Below are 18,871 nucleotides of genomic sequence, written 5' to 3' on the forward strand. Positions count from 1 at the left end.
TGGTCGGGAGCCTCCCGAAAATCGGGTGCCGCTCCCGACCTCCCGGAAAGGCAGGCAATCCTCCCGGCCCCCGGCGATGTGTCCGCAATCGCCGCACCCCCCCGCGCTTATAAGAGAAAACCCCCGGCAGCAGGGGGGCCGGTGACGCGATTCGCGCTGAATCGCGTCATCGTGGCTCCGCCCCCGGCTGCAGAATGCCATTAATCACGGCATTGTGAAGAGGGGACGGAGCCACAATGACGCGATCGCGCTACCACGCCCCATGCTCCGCCCCCAATGTTACGTCACCTGCCGGGCCCCGCCCCCTTTGACTGCTTCACACCCCCAGCCATGCATGCCCGACAGCTCCCTCCCGGAAGGAGGGAGCTAAATATCGGCAAGCCTGATCTAGACACAACTCAAACAAGTCAGAAAATTAAAGAATGATCAATATCAAAATGAGAGGAAAACTTTTTCTGGACAGAGAAAGAGAAAACAAAGGAACATAGGGCCTGATTCAGAGCTGAACGCTCTGACCAGAGCGCTCGCCCTGAATCAGGGCCCTCCTACCTGTTTTAGGAGCGTCCTCATGGACGCTCGCATAGCTGTGGGTTACCACCCACAGCTATAGCGAGCGTCCATGATGATGGTCGCGATGGTCTTGACCATCGCGACCATCGGGCTTGCGACGGAGACCCTGCGGTAGGGTCTCGCTGCCACAAGCCCTGGAGTGATTTTGGCTCTATCAGAGCCAAAATTACTCCCACTGACATCATTACTGATGTCAGTGGGGCCGGCTTCAGACGGTAGGCGTTCCCATGGGAACGCCTCCGTCTGGCAGGCACGCCCCCGGCACGCCCACCAAAGGGGGCGTGCTGTCAATCAACATCGACAGCACGCCCCCTTTGGGGCGAGACCCGGAGCGATGGAAAGCCCGTCGCTCCCCGGGTCTCGCGCATGCGCACGACGGAGCTCCCTCCGTCGTGCGCATGCGCAGTGGGGAACATCGACCCGCTTGCGAGCGTACTGACACTCATGAGCTCGTCTGAATGACCCCCATAATGTATATGCCTGACTTTTTACAGTTTATATTATTTAATATGCATTTGTATTATATGCCAGACTTCTGTGGGGCTGCTCTAGGTCCTGAAAATGTAAAGACATATATTGTGTGGTTCTTTTGCATGCTGAAAAGTTGATGACTGTGTTATATGCCAGAAATTACAAGCAAGTTAAAACAATTATGGTAAAGTTTGGAGTACTGTTCCTGCTAGGCTGTTTTAGAGTGCTGCCTCCTGGCCCTTATATGGATGCTTCGGCCATTCATCAATTTTTCCTGCTGCAATTGGTGACTTCCCTGGACCTGTCTGGCTCCACGTGACCTGGACCACCTGCCTCAACCGATACTCTCTACTCCATGCACTGGACACCACTCGATATCATGAGCCACAGCACCGTGTCACCGAGTGCTGTCATGATGGTTGCTGAGTGCCCCAGTTCATACTTGCCTACTTTTGAAAATGACTTTGAGGGAGATTGTAGATGGCTGCAGAATGCGACGCGCCTTTGTGGGGGCGTGGTCTGCTCCACCCAAAGGGCGTGTCTAACTCCACCTATGGGCGTATATATTCCTATAAGCTGACGCCCTAGCTCCCCCACTGACATTAATACATCTCTACCCTGCCATATTGACATTAATAGATTCCCCCCCAGACGCACACATTCATATATATGAATAGATTCACACACACACAGAAAGTTTCACACACATCACATGAATAGATTCATACACAGTCACACACACAGACAGTCTCAGCACATCCCATGAATAGATTCACACACACACACACACACAGTGTCTCACACACAGACACCCAGTCAGTCACACACATCATATGAAGATTTCACCTCCACACACACACACACAATTACATCACATTAGTACACACACACATACATCACATTACTACACACACACACACATACATCACATTACTACACACACATACATCACTTTACTACACACATACATCACATTACTACACACACACACACACACACACACACACACACACACACACACACACATCACATTACTACACCCACACATACATCACATTACTACACACACATCACATTACTACACCCACACATACATCACATTACTACACCCACACATACATCACATTACTACACACACATCACATTACTACACCCACACATACATCACATTACTACACCCACACATACATCACATTACTACACCCACACATACATCACATTACTACACACACACATACATCACATTACTACACACACACATACATCACATTTCTACACCCACACATACATCACATTACTACACACATACATACATCACATTACTACACACACATCACATTACTACACCCACACATACATCACATTACTACACACATACATACATCACATTACTACACACACACATACATCACATTACTACACACACACATACATCACATTACTACACCCACACATACATCACATTACTACACACACACATACATAACATTACTACACACACACATACATCACATTACTACACACACACATACATCACATTACTACACACACATCACATTTCTACACCCACACATACATCACATTACTACACACACACATACATCACATTACTACACACACACATACATCACATTACTACACACACATCACATTACTACACCCACACATACATCACATTACTACACACATACATACATCACATTACTACACACACACATACATCACATTACTACACACACATACATCACATTACTACACCCACACATACTGTACATCACATTACTACACACACATCACATTACTACACCCACACATACTGTACATCACATTACTACACACACATACATCACATTACTACACACACATACATCATATTACTACACCCACATACATCACATTACTACACACACATACATCACATTACTACACCCACACATACTGTACATCACATCACCCACACATACTGTACATCACATCACTACACACACATACATCACATTACTACACCCACACATACTGTACATCACATTACTACACACACATACATCACATTACTACACACACATACATCACATTACTACACACATACATACATCACATTACTACACACACACACACCACATTACTACACACACATCACATTACTACACACACACACACATCACATTACTACACCCACACATACTGTACATCACATTACTACACACACATACATCACATTACTACACACACATACATCACATTACTACACCCACACATACTGTACTACACATACATCACATTACTACACACACACACATACACACATACAATTACACAGTAATAGATCTCCCTCCCTCCCCCACGGCACTGACATGAGTTATACATGTGGCAGGAGCTGCAGTGAGCTCTCCACTCACAGTCTCAGTCTCAGGCAGCTCCTCTGTCTTCAGTGTCCTCCGGCGTCAGCTCCTCCCCCCTCTGTCATCTCAGGCTGGCCAGGGAATGCTGGGAGCATCAGTCTCTCCCAGCAGCAGTCTGTGAGCAGGGGAAGGCGTGCCCAGGAGACCTCACAGCAGCCACACTCCTGCCTCCCTGCACCCGGTGAGTGCGCCCCTGCGTCTTAAGCTTCGGGCCCCGCCCCCTTTACCTCCGGATTCGCGCATGCGCTGTCCGGATTTTTAGACAGGGCAGAGGGAATGCGGGGGATTCAACCTACTTTATGGGGTAGCGGGAGCTCCCACCTGTATTCGGGAGACTCCCGCGAAAATCGGGAGGGTAGGCAACTCTGCCCCAGTTGTGGCTATTGACTGTTAAAAAGCTGATGATCTGGAAGGAAGGTGGGCGGGGGATTTTGACAGAGAATGTACTTTTAATCCACAGATACCCCTTTGTACAGGAGAGGATAGCTCATATTCTGAATGCATTAACTTCCTCAAACTCATAAAGAGGCGGAGACAACAAGAAAAGATGCATGCGTCAGAACTTATTCAGCACTCTGCCAGGCAGAAGTTGAGCAGAGGCACTAACCAGACCCAGAGGTCAGTCCATACAATGGGAGGAGGGTGAAACTATGAAGCTAAAAATCAGGATGCTTAAACATATTTTTTACTTATCATTGACTGTCACCATTATGTTGGGAAACCAGAATTAGGCACAATTTTCTGCTTTTGTTGCATAGTAATTCTGCTGTTGCCAATAACTATATTTCGGCTTTAGTGGTGCTTCACATCCACAAAATTGACCCTCAAAATGAAATTCATCCTCCTCAGTTATCAGCACCTTATCTGAAAAAATCCTACAGTGAACACTACAGAGACCACCAGAGGTTCACCACCGATCCCCCTGATTTTGCAATGGGGCACACAGAGGTACGGGCTCCCTCTCTGCTCCTATGAACCTCCAAAGGTAGCATTTCCCATGCTTGAGTACTTTTTCCCGAATTTTGCTTCTTAATTCACTAACAGTGTACAAAGTTGTAGCTACTAGTGTACTAATTAGCTCATTCAGACCCGCTCGCTAGGTGCATTCGCTCGCTCCCAGCAAGGCAGGCGATCATACGGCAAGGCATTAGCACGCCCACTATGTCTTGGCGTGCAATCATTTTGTGTATGCAGACACCCACCAGCCATTCATAAGACGCCCACTTGCGCACGTCATCTCCAGGAAGTGCATGAAAACATTGGCACATTCAGCACCATCGGCTATGCTCGCAGCGCTTGAGGTTGACTATACCTTGCCGCAAGCACTGACATCACTTCAGTGTGAAATACAACCAGGTGATGTGCACAATGACGCTGCCTGTTAATTATGCACGCCTCTGAAACAGCGTTGAAACACTCAGGCACGCCTGTGTTTGTACCTACGCTCCCCCTTTTCTAGTGGCCTGCCCTTGTTACCACCCACAAATGGCCTCTCCTGTCACTCATTCAACTGGGCTGTCTATGCTGGGCGAGCGAGTGCTTCCTAATCTTTCGCAGTGGTTCGCGCACACGCACATTGCAATACATACGCATGCGCAGATTGCAAATGTCGGCCAGCTACGAGCGATCGCATCCTAGCGAGCGGGTCTGAATCAGCTCCTAAGTACTGTATTTAGGATTAGTATTTTTGGTCACAAATGAATTGGTATGAAGTATGCAGGCCTTTTTACCCAGATTACGCATACTGAGGATAGGTATATATGGACACATCTGCCAATTTTTGCAGCTCAAAATGCAGTCAGTTTTCGTTTTTCATTTCAAACCGTTGGCAAATAGAAGTTCAAAACTGACCGGCTAAGCCCCCTCCGAATAGAAGCACTACACAGATCAGTATGATCTTTGCAGGCTTCATTGGGTCAAAAAAGATAAGGTAATAAAAAAGTAAATGTGTGGGGTCACCTCCTCAAATCAGTAACCAGCCCTGGACCTCTCAGCCTGAAAAATAGGGGAAAAAACTATGTGGGGATTCCCCCTATTTTCCAATAACCTGCAGCGGGCTGAACTAGACGGGGGGCTGACACTATAGCAGGAAGACACACAGGGTAGGGTGCCCCTGCAATAATGCCAACCAGCCACAAACTGGTCAGTTTTTGTGGGGGAAGGCCCGACTTCCAGGGGAATTCCAATGCTAGGTTTAGCAGTTTGGGGCTGGTTTCCATTATGACAGAGGGACCCCACGATGTGTGTTTCCTTACTATAATGTCAGCCCCCCGGCTGGTCCATACCGGTGATAGTTATTGGAAAATAGGGGTAACCCCACACCGTTTTATCCCCCTATTTTTCAGTACCAGCAAAGGCTGAGAGGTCAGGTCTAGTTTTTAATTTGGGGGGGACCACACTCAATTTTTTTTATTTTAATTCTTTCTTTTTAACCTAATGAAGTCTGCACAGATCATACTGATCTGTGCAGTGCTTCTCCCAAACGCGCCTACAACAGACAAGTTAATTGTTTACACAAGCTTGCAATCATTTTTGGTCGTTTTACAAACCGACCATTAGTAAATCTGCATTTTCTCATCTTGTCTATGTAAAAAAAAAACATTGTTGGTCCGATTTTCTAAAGTCAGGTTTTTAGTCATTTTTCCATTGGTTTTGACGTTAGCAAATGGCCAGTTTGCAAAACTGATGAAAGAACGTCCAAAAATCCCAAACCGACCTTTAGTAAATATACCCGGTAGTCACATAGTCTGTAAAAAATGCTAATGTTTCCCACCAGACAATGTCTCAGAGTTCAGGAAATGTCCCAATCCCCCACCACAAAAACACAAAACAAAAATCAAGAGGTAACAATTCCCCAGCACGAAACTGTAAGAATAATACTATTTATTAATTATCTTAGTTTATAAAACTGAACGTAGTATGTGTTTCAATAGCTGAAAACCTGCTGAGCTCAATTAGACTTTTATTACATACGGAAAGATTACAGGTTAATAATAGCCAGGAATAGTACACAGAGCACAATGATCCTACATTAATTTGCATGCAGTTATTTATGGAAATAAAAAAAAATAGAACCACTCTTGGTCCCTGGAACACTGAGCTACTGTACTGATACAAATGAAGCAACAATTCTCTTAAGCTGGGTACACATTAGCCGATATAAAGACGATATGTCATCTGATGTAGCCAGTGTGTACACACTACTAACAACCAAGCACTCTCCTGTTTGGTTGTCAGTTGCATCGTCAGATTGGCCCTACCGTACATGTAGCTCAATCTGACAATCCAGCCGACGACCCCTTGCAGAGAGATGCGCCTGGAGCCGACATATCGGGCAGTTGGCACCGGATCCTGTAATGTGTACCAGCCACCCGTTAAGTCGGTCCGTCGGCGGTGCGGTCGTCCGTCGCGCCGGTGGGTACACACATCGCTAAGTGTGTACCCAGCTTTAGATTTAAAGTGCAACTAAAGTTCAACTGAAACCTCCAAAATAGTGTTCTTATCCAATACTGTTATACTAGGACCCTCAATGGAAAGACATCACACACATTTAGGAAACATGAAAGACTGAAGCATCCAAACGGAACTGATTAACAATGTTTCCTAATGAAGCACAGCATTTGGTGATTGTTTTGACATACAGTATGGGATGTTTAGTTAGAGTTATGCTATTGACTTGATATCTATGATACCTAAAGTTTAAATAAACGAGAGTTTGAGGAGTTCAGCGGTCTCTGGGTGATACAGGAGATATATTGTGGATATATTTTCCAGATAAATTGCATTGCATTGATTAGTTTATATCACAGTGATAACCCTTGTTGCTACAATCAGGACTTTACTTATAAATAATAGGGGCCTATTTATCAACAAGTTTCAATAAAAAATTGCTGGCAGCTGAGAAATAGTTTTATTTGAGAGCACAAAATATAGAAACAGAAAAAAAACTCCTAGCCTGTCCTACTCTAACTGACATATAATTCACTCTCTCAAGGTGGAGTGACCAAGTGTACAACTCACAATATACAGCATTTAGCACAGCACTTACAATCACAAGCATTGGTCTGTCTGTCTGTATGTCTGTCTCTCTCTCCCTCCCTCCCTCTATCTCTCTGTCGCTCTCTCTTAGCAGGCCTCAACCTGCACCCCAGGCAATGAGAGACAGACTAGAGAAACTGACCCACCTTTTATCAGCCTCTCACAGGTAGTCTGGCAATTAAGGTTGCTAACTAGCTAACTGTCTAGCAGCTAAGAAATTGGGGCATATATATCTCTCCTTGACAACTTCCCCAGGTTTTTGTTACAATATATATATATATATATATATATATATATATTAAATAATAAATCATTTGTTAGTTAATTTTCTTCTGATTGCCATCCTGAGATGGCGTTAACAGATCAAGTATCTTGGCAATTTACATATCGCCACAAAGATTGTTTAATAGCTTTCTCCATGCTTTGAAAAAATGGTGAATCTTATAGCCAGCTGTGCCCACTTGTCGACATTCATCATGTCAACCATGATCACATGGTCAGATTGTGTTTTTCAGATAAAAAAAGAAAAGAAAACTACACAGCATTTACCAATGAGTGATTGATAATGTCTGAGTGTACTCAGACATTATTAATCACCCATTGATGAACGCTGTGTATTTTTATTTATTTCTGTTTACTGGGGAATCTGGTGACCCCTATACCTGGCTGCTCCCAGACCCACACCCGGTAATCTCCGTCTATGAGCACCAACCAACTTCTTGTGTTTTTTTTCAGGTAAATCTATCCCTAACATTAACTCCTAGCCCTAACTCTAATGTAGACATTCTGTCCATTTCGACATTTTACTGGGTATACAATCGGGAAACCGGCTGCCTTAATACCGACAGCCGGCTTCCCGACTGTCATATCCCGGCGAGGGTGAAATGCCGGGCGTCTACATGTAGACGCCTGACATTTCCCAGACGCCGGGAGACCGCGAGCGGACAGCCGTTTTAGGTTTAGGCCACCCGGGGGGGACTTAGGGTTAGGAACCCCCCCGGGAAGGTTAGGGTTAGGCTATGGGGAGGGAGGGTTAGGGTTAGGCACCCCCGGGCGAACTTAGGGTTAGGCACCCCCCCGGGGGACTTAGGTTTAGGCAGCGGGGAAGGGTTAGGCACTTAGAGGGGGGATTAGGGTTAGCCACTTGGGGGGAGGTTAGGGTTAGGCACCCCTAAGGAGGGAATTGGTTAGTGGGTTAGGTTAGTTTATACTTACCTTAGGGACGATCGGGATTTCCAGCGCTGTCGGACTTCCGCTGCCGGGGAACTCTGCTTTTGTCGGCCAGGCGCTGCCGGGGATCGAACTGCTGGCCGTATTTCATACCGATTCCTTTTACTGGCATTGACATTTATGATTTCTAAATTTTAACCGTGTGGACATCATCATAAAATGCTGACATTCTGGTTTCAACATTATGAATGTTGACATGGTCACTGTCTACAATCTGACTGCATACTAAATAAAACACTCATTATCACTGGCAATAGGGCTTTTCCTCATCTGAAAAATGTACCCATTAGAGCAGTAGAGTACTAATGTTTACCACTGACCAAGGCCTATATGGAACAACCCAATCCATCTAATATTAATGATTCAACAAATGATCCCTCAGACATGGAATATCTTTATTATTAATCTGAATGGGATGTAGCTATGAGACCAGCGACCACGATGCCGTCGGTCTAAATACCGACGGGGGAAGCCCGTCAAAAGACTTAAGATAGGCGTAAAAATACCAATGCCTATCTTAATCCCGACACCGGAATCCAGAAGGACGGCAGCCTGAACGAGTTAAGTCTGGGGTGCCCTTAGCTGTTAGCCACTGGTTTAGGTAGCATAGCCGGGTTAGTGGTTTTTTTTGGGGGGAGGTTAGGATTATGCACCCCTAGGGGGGAGGGTTAGGGTTAGGCACCACTGGGGGGGGGTTAGGGTTAGACACTAAGGGGGGAGGATCAGATTTAGGCACGAAGGGGGGAAACTTAGGTTTAGGCACTAACAAGGAGGGTTAGGGTGCGGGTGGGGAGGGTTAGCCTACAAGAAGGGAGGGTTAGGGGGAGAAGGGGGGAGGGTAAGTATACTTACCCGACCCCTGTCGGGATACCAACCATCGGGATGCCGCTGTTGGTATTTTGACAGTAGGCATCCCGACAGCAGGCATTACATACCGATTCTATCTGAATGAAGGGATCTAAATAACTTACATCCATGTGGTCTTCTGAGTGGAACCTGCCATGATATCATCAAATGAAAACTATCCATGAGACGCATCCATCTGAAAAATGTTATCCCCTATATTACGCCACTGAGAGTGTGAGGACATCATTACTACAAGTGACTACAAGATGCTGCATCAATTTTTAGTTGCCAACACTTTAAAATAGTTACCAGGGACATTTTGCTGCTGATCGGCTGCATCTGAACAGATTACAAATGTACCTTGGAATACCATAATCCCCATCAGGTCATGCTTGCCATATGTGATCATAACATGCTTTTGAGCAATTAAACTACTCAATATTAGTTTTGTTTTAGTGCCAATATTATGCAAGAAAACAAGTCTACAAATAGAAAGCACTGTTTCCTATGACTACATACCCACACACAATGTCACTCATGTCCAGGAGTCCCAAATTCTGCTCCATTCACTTATGTTTAGAGACCTCCAAGACCATCTGAACACCAATAATGGCATACTTACCTACTCTCCCGGAAGGTGTGGGAGACTCCCAAATTTTCAGGTAGTCCCAGCACCCCCAGAACAGTGGGCGGATAACCCACATCCCGCCAACTTCCTAGTGTAGTGGACAGGAGGGGGAGATAATACAGAGAATCGCAGCTCCGTAGGGAGAGGGCAGAGCTAAAATGACGCAATATTTAATTATGCCCCACCCCTGTCATAATGCCTTAAAGAGCAGGCCCCTGAGTGGTCCTGGGCTTCTCCTCTCCGGGCTTCTCCTGGAGAGGAGAATTAAAAAGTAGACAAGTATGAAATATGGGACGAATTGCATAGTGCAGTTGAACGATATAGAAAAATATGAACATTTCCAGTGAGAAAAACGTTTAGAACCTAGCACTGCTGCTGGAAATAAAGTTATTAGAGAATCAGTTTGCTGCTCTTTCCAGACACTGATGCAACCAGACATAATAAAAAAAAAAATCTAAACACTACACGAGTATAAAATGATCTCTAGTTCTAGTTCTTGGCTTGATTTATTTACTAAAGCATAACAATGTTTATGGCTTCTAACAAAAAGATTAAACAAACACTACTAATTCAACTCCTGCTGGGTATCACTGCGTAAAGAACTAGTCATATAATAATATATTGTGCAATATTTCTGTAACTGACATACTGTGCTTCTCCAACATTATGCCAACCACCTGCATAATGAAGCACCTCAACATTACTTACCTGGCTATAATCTATTAGTGTTAATTCTAGGTCCGGCACTGGGCAGGGCGCCGGACCGTGAAAAGGGCACTGTTGTGTGCATCAACTTCTGCCCGCATTGCCGAAAAGGGGAATGCCCACTAGAAAAGGGGCAGTGTCTTTAAGACACTCCCCCCTTTTTGTCACTCATGGGGGTGTGGCCAGCACTTATGGACATGCTAGGCTGCCCCCAAGCTCTCCCTTATTGTGAATAGATGCCGTGTGCATGCGGCCCTCGGTGGGGACGGCACCCAGCAGGCTGTTTCATCTATCTATCTATCTATCTATCTATCTATCTATCTATCTATCTATCTATCTATCTATGCCATCACTTTACCACCACCCAGTTCCCACCTTGAAACACCTTATTTCACGGAAAGACAGATGCAGTCAAGTTGCAAAATCTCCTAGGTTGCGTACGTGAAAAGAGATCCATGCCACAAAATGGACCACATACACAGATTTGCTCAAATCTGACACTTACCACTTTATTGTGACTGTAGAGCACAGGTTCTCAAACTCGGTCCTCGGGACCCCAAACGGTGCATGTTTTGCAGGTCTCCTGACAGAATCACTACGGCAAAGTGCGCTCGCAAGTGTCTAAAGACTCCCTCTTGCCACTCGCAACACACATCATCTCCGGGAAATGTAGGAGTAATTGGGACAAACGAGAGCCATCGGAGCTGCTCGCTGCCCTTGGAGTTACCTTAACCTGCCGCAAGCACAGCTTTGCTAATTATGCATGCCCTTTAAACGGCGTTTTGGTCGACCTGACACGCCTGCGTTCGCACATCCACTCCCCTGTTCACAAGCACCTTCCCCTGTTACCACCCACAAACGGCACTATCTGTCACTCAAAGCAGCGACCTGATAGTGGCTTACTAGCAACAAAAATCAGATCGCAATGAATGGCTTGCGCATACGCACTGCGAATTATATGCATTCGCAGATGGGCGAAAATCGCTCAGAGCGCGCTATCGCGCCTTAGCGAGCGGGTCTGAATCAGGTCCTGAGTCTGTTAATCTGTATACAAAGTACTAAAATGTAGCTGCAGCAGCTTTTTTTCATTTCAAGTTGCATTGTGCTTCATATACAGACTCAGGTGTACACAGATTTGCACGGGACCTGGCGGCTCACTCACATCAGGCAAGTCTCGCTGTATGGCGTATTGAGGCTAGATGTATGAGGACACATCTGTAAGTTTTAAGGAGTGGAAATTGAGGTGCCATTAGTTAGAGATGTGTCTTCTGCATCAGCAGATAACGGGAGAAAAGGAGTTTTTCAGAGGCTGCATTTACTGTATCAGCTCATGATCATTGGTGTTTAATCTGCACAACCAATCAAATAAATAAAGAATTAACCTTTTGGCACCTATAAAATCAATTGCAGCTGTTTCTTGGAAGCATCTAAATAAATGTGTATTGTATATAATGTTGCCCTATAAAATATGGGGATACTAGAAGTCGCAAAGGCATTATGTAACAATATACAGTAACATCACATGATTGAGGGTTGTGTACAGGGGAACACCATGGGAGGAATTAGCCTGGAGGCACCACCGCGTGCGATGTGAACTGCACGCTAACCCGTAATTAGGGTTGAGCCACCTTTGCTGGTTTCTGCTTGCGTCTCTTAGGGTCGCGTACAAATATCAGTGTAAACACAAAGGAAAAGTCCTGTTTTAGGTTGGTGTCATCAACTGATTGGGCTAATTGAGTCGATTTCGGGGCTTAATTCACAAAAGCACACAAGCTGCGAGGTTCTGACAGAACTGCAAGGATAATAGAATCCCCCCTCCATGTGTCCTGAGTCAAGCGATCTCACTACTCTCCAAATATAAGGATCTCACTTGTATCATATAAACATATTAGGATAATTACTATTTTATAGAGATATAGGGGCTGATTCAGAGATGAATGCAATGGTAATTGCACGCAAGCAGCTTTGCAATTACGTCCTTGCAAATGCAGCAGGAGGTGTCTAACATTTGCGATCCCAGCACTGTGATCGAGGTCGCAGGCTGAGATAACCTTCGCGACCATTGTTTGTGATGGTGGAAGGCACCTGCTAGCTGAGTAAGTCCCAGCTTATGGAGGCTGGCCGGCTTACGAGGCCTGGAAACTGCATCTGTGGACGCAGCCCCTGGCCTTGCCACTCCCGGAGAACGGGGTCCACACACTCCCATTTCCAGGAAGCCATCTAGATTTCTAGCCATCCTCGCCCCCTTGCACCACCCCTTAAATGCCTCTGCGTGTCAATGAGGCAGAGGCATAGCAGGGGCTGCGTGCGATCACACAGGATCCGTTCTGCAAATGTGCAGAACGGGTCCTGTGCACGTGCAGATTTTCGATAGTCGAGAATCTGCATTCAGCATTGCACTAGTCTATTGTGACTCCTGGGTTTCACAGTGGGGTGGTCTGTTTGAGCCTTGTTATATGGTCATAGGGTGGTTGATGTGATCCCTCAGTTTTATGGGGTGGTCTTTGATAGTCAACAATTTTTTATGGGGTAGCCTGAGTCCTGTCCTGTGTTTCATGGGGTAGCTTGGGCATGCCCCATGGGCATAACTACCATAAGTGCAAGGGGTGCAGCTGCTATGGGGTCCAGAGCTGAGGGGGACCCATCTTCCTTGTCAAAGTTACATGTGTTATACACATTTTCACCATTGGATGGTACATAGGGGCCCTTACAAACTTTTTGCTATGGGGCCTTCAAATACCTTGTTACGCCCCTGATGTGCCCTGTCATGTTTTCATGGGGTGGGCTGTGCAAGATCTGTCCTGTGTTTCATGAGGTGGCATATGTGAGTTATGTGAGTCATGTGATTCCTGTGAGGGTTTTATTGTGCCTTTTAGATAATACTGTGCATTTCCAGTACACTTACCTTAATGTCAGTGAGAACCTCTGGATATGAATACTGAAAAGGACACAGTATTTAGATACAATGGGAGCTGTGTGGTGGCTCCAGAGACCACTGTAATTACAAGGCAAATTCACTGTATGGTATAAAATGTGTATTTGATCAAAAAAGAGTAACTTGTAAAACAATATTTATCTTGATAGTACCTTATGTGTCTATATGACAATCTAGTGAGTAACATATGTGACTTGTATAAGTTTTCCCTGTCTGCTGCTACTTCCCAACATTGCAGGCTACTTTTTCAGCAGGGTATACTGTAGCTACTTATTTATCTACTCATAGTAAAAGCAATATCAATCCTACAGTACTTCACCCATGTGTAAATATTGTATACTGCAGATACTGTTACACCCACCACCCAATAAGTGTACATAATGCATATACTCTACTATGCGCATCATCCTCCAGTATGTGTGTATATACCACAGATCTCTACTTCACAAACCATCTGTGTGTACATACAGCATATACACTACTTCACCCACCATCCAATGTTTCTACATACAGCATATGCACTACTCTACCCACCATCCAGCATGTGTACAAACTGCAGGAGCACTACTTCACCAACCATCCAATGCATGTACTTACTGCAGATCTATCTACTTCACCAACTATGCAACATGTGTACATACTGTGTATACACTACTCCACCCAATCATCTAGCCTGTGTACTGTACATAAACCATATACACTATTCTACCCAACATGCAGCGTGTGTACATATAGCATACTTGTGTACATACTGTACATACTTACTGAAACATATACTAGAGCAGCCACAATGCAATCTATTTACATACCACAAATGCACTATTCCACACACCATGCAATGTGTATACATACTGCATATGCACTACTACACCCACCATTAAATGTGTGTATATACTGTACCGATACTACTCCATTCACCATGCAATTTGTGAACAACCTGCGCATGTGCTACTCCACCCACCATCCACTGTGTATATGTACTGCAGGCACACTATTTCCATTATCCAACGTGCATACATAATACAGCGTGATACAGATACATCCAATGCATATTTACATTAATACACCTAATGTACATGAGTCTCCTTACCATCCTACCTGTTTACATACTGCACATACACTTTTCTATCACCCGATGTGTCTACATGTTGCAACTAATGTGTGTACATAGATATACTACTGCACCTGGCATCATGTGTGCGCATATATACAGTACTACTACATCCAGCAGCTCATGTGTGTACATAGATATACTATTACATCTATCATGTCATGTGTGCCCATAGATATATAGATATTCGACTACACCCAACAGTTCATGCGTGTACATAGATATACTACTGCACTGAACATCTAATGTGTGCCAATAGTACTATTACTTGTAGTAGTATTACTACGTGTAGTAGTATTATTGTGCCAATAATACTACTACAAGCCAGCAGCTCATGTGTGTACACAGATATATTATTATACTCAGCAGCTCGTCTGTGTGTGTGTGTGTGTGTGTATGTATGTATATACAATAGACAGACAGACAGATAGATAGATAGATAGATAGATAGATAGATAGATAGATAGATAATGAGAGGTGGTACGCCACACACTTTTAAATTAGTGTAAATCTGTATTCATAGTGCCTGGAATCTGGCTGATGTTTAAAAAGTATTTTTTTTTAGTTTAGTTCCTCCCCTGTGCTGGCCTCGGTATGGGGTATATAGATGAGGGCTAGACTGATTATTACATCACCAGGTGCAGATGGATGTCTACGGTATACATTCAGTGATGCAATGCTATAAAACAGCGCAGAAAAGATTAATGACAACCAAATCACACATAGCTGCCAAGGATATATTGTCATTGCTGGATGTCCAGAAAACCTGAAGAACTGAACACCAGGGGAAGCTGCCGCAGCTTCCCCTGGTGCTCAGTTCCTTAGCTGCCATTTGTGTAATCCATGAAATATTATCCATTAAACATACATATGACTTGAACATTACTTGACATATGGCATAGTCTACATTGTTAACAAATTACATGTGTTGTACTAATTTACCTACACATATCCTTTCTGAAAACATGTTTGACGGCTAGAAAACATGCACTGACAACATGTGAGCACCTAGTAGGTAAAGTATAGGCCCAGCCTGAATCTACTAATTGTAAAGCGCTGCAGATTATGCTGGAACTATATAAATAAATGTTAATAATAAAAATTGAATATAGGATGTTTGCTGATCAGTGAGTGGAAATTTGTGGAAACCTAGCCAGCTGAATAAACACATTAATAGGAAACCATTCCACTATATCCAGGCAAAGCCTGCAAACAAATCATTCAGTTCATACTGAAAGACTTTATCTTTTTCATCCACAACATTATAAACACCATTAACTAAGAGATCATTCTAATGACTATGTGTCCATCATTGAACCTGGGGACAACTGAAATCTCACACAAAGCTAGATGGGTGCTCCCAAGTTTTGAAGGATTGGGAAGTCAAATAGATATTGCTACATGTAGTATATAGTTCTTTGAGCATCATCATGCCAACAATTTGCCAGTAAGTACCATGTATTCTAATTACTGTGTATCTGCCATCAAACGCTTAATAGGACCCAACTCTGGAGTAATCAAGAAAATAGAAATTCAGGTCATTTGTGTATTTCATCTCCTGGCTAGTTTATTACATGTCCGTTTTGGAAAAATAGAGCCCTGACAACATTCTTTCAGTTGTCAGGAGGAAGACCACATTTATTTGCTTGCAAAGCCGAATCCATAAAAGTTTCATCTCAGGATGTAATTAACAATACAGCAAAGACAGCTGTAACTAAGTATTTCTTCACTGTGTTTTGGACTAAGCAAGCAAGAAAGATTATTCCATTAGCAGATCGAAGAGGATCACACTCATAAATTTATATCAGTAATCTCCAACCTAGGAAACCATTAAGATATGTTAAACAAAAAGAAGCTCATGTTAATGACAATTAAAGGTACCTTGGCAGCTACAGAAGAGTTAGGTTTCTCCAGCAGATCCCACAGTTTCTTTCGCTTGTCTGCGCAGCAAGTGTTATCAAACTCTTCCCCTTCTCGTTCCCTCAGAGTCTCCGCTTCTCGTTTTAGTTCTTCATTCATTTGTTCCTTTTTTTGATGGTATCTGGCCTGACAGCAGGACTCCAGGTAGATCTCATCAATTCCCCAGTAGTCCAGCTCTTGACTAAAGGACAAAGCACACATCTCCTCCATCATATGCAACTTTCCAGTGCGGTAAAAGTTCAATATAGAGGTGAATGCCCCAGGGTGCCGATCAAAAAAGTATTCATTTTCCTCAAGGTTGTAGTCATCACAAATTTCCATCAAGGACTCATGTGTATTGCAGTCCCTTAGCTTGCCAAGCCTGGTACGTGGTAACCTGTCCAAGGTCCTCCACAAAACTTCATGTGCTAGACCACCAACATTTAACTTCACCCTCCTTGAGCAAGCCTTGCTTCGTATAATCTCCATTGGATCAGGAGGCAGTGAGGTAGTGGAGCGGGATCCATGCTTGTTCATCCACCCGGGCATTTCTGTGGAATGAACAGGCTCTGGCAATGTTGGAATAGCTTGGTCTATGTTGGTGAAAACAGTCACGTGTCACCTGTCTCTCTTCACCTCCATTCTGAGAGAAGCACCAGGAGAGGAGATCGGACAGACATTTTCCTCTGCTGTGTGCGGGATCCCTGTGACCTACAAAGTAAGCAAGAGCATCCTTCACACAGTGTCAGGTGCTTTATCCATTAATCAGACAGGCAAATAGCTCCTGTAATCTGCTCAAGCAGCAACAGTCCAGCCAGGCTTTACTTGTCACTGGCTGAGCTCATTGAATGCAAAGGGCGCTGTCCACAAGTGTGTGGTGCTGAGCTCTCCATCCACTCTACTGCTGTAGTCCATACACACACTCCAGGAGAGGGAAACTGATATCACATTACTGTACACAGTACAAAAAATCTTGGAGGAGAGTGCTATTGATATTAATACTATGTTATTGATGTACTCTATACAGATCAGGAGCAGTTCTCCTCTCTCACAGTAGTGTACATACTAAAACTGAGGAAGGGCAGTTATATACTCCTCTACATTATATACACACTCACTTTGGGAGCAGTTCTCTATCACACAACTGAAAGAGTGCTTGTGGAAATACTATGTTACCACTGCACCCTCACTCATGGGAAGGACAACTGCTATCAGACGTCTGTACTGTACAGAGCACACATAGAGGAGAGTACTATTAGCATTAATATTATGTTACTGCTGTACTCCATACTCACAATATTGGAAAGGGGAGCTGCTCTCAAAAGAATGCTACTGGTATTAATACTATGTTTCAGCTATGCTCTGCACACACACTCAGTGAACAGTTATCATGTATCACACTACTGTACAGAAGCGAGGGAGGAGAGTGCTACTGTCATTAATGTTATTTCTGTACACTATACACTCACTTCATGGAGAGTAAAACTGCTTTCATGCTACTATAAAAGCACATAATTGAAGAAAAAGTGGTACTGGTATCAGTTATTGCTGTACTATACACATAGTTCTCCTCTATCACCATACTGTACAAAACACGCAACTGATGGAGAAGTGTACTACTGGTAAAAATGCTATGTTACTACTATTGTACACTATACACAAACCCCTGGAAAGTATAAATGCTGCCACACTATCGTGTAGACTAAAGCAAACAGCTCAGGGGTAATAGTATTATTAGTATTAATACTATGTTACTACTATATGCATACTCTATGAGCAGTTCCCTATCACAAAAGAATGCTACTTATATTAATACTGTTACTACTGTACACTATACACATTATAGTGGAGAGGAGAACTGGTATAAAACTCCTTTGCAAAGCACACAAATTTCAGGGAGGAAAGTACTATTTGTATTAATACTACACTCTGTTCAAACACTCTGGGAGCAGTTATCAATCACACTACTGTAGACAAGGAACAACTGAGGGAGAAGAGTGCTATTGTTAAGAAAACTATGTTATTACAGTTCACTA

General features: G+C 44.0%; 1 protein-coding gene across 1 annotated transcript in view; it reads right to left on the minus strand.

Annotated features, from left to right (window-relative positions):
• The window catches only part of KCNB1 (potassium voltage-gated channel subfamily B member 1), a 184,932-nt gene extending 167,419 nt beyond the window's left edge, over positions 1-17,513 (minus strand). Inside the window, exon 1 of the mRNA XM_088472211.1 lies at positions 16,818-17,513. Coding sequence (XP_088328337.1) covers positions 16,818-17,384 — 567 coding nt within the window. The 5' untranslated portion in view covers positions 17,385-17,513. The remainder of the gene's footprint in view (positions 1-16,817) is intronic.
• Between the last annotated feature and the right edge of the window lie 1,358 nt (positions 17,514-18,871).

Source organism: Taudactylus pleione, unplaced genomic scaffold (assembly GCF_031769625.1).
Source record: "Taudactylus pleione unplaced genomic scaffold, aTauple2 ptg000121l, whole genome shotgun sequence".
Taxonomy (NCBI): Eukaryota; Metazoa; Chordata; class Amphibia; order Anura; family Myobatrachidae; genus Taudactylus; species Taudactylus pleione.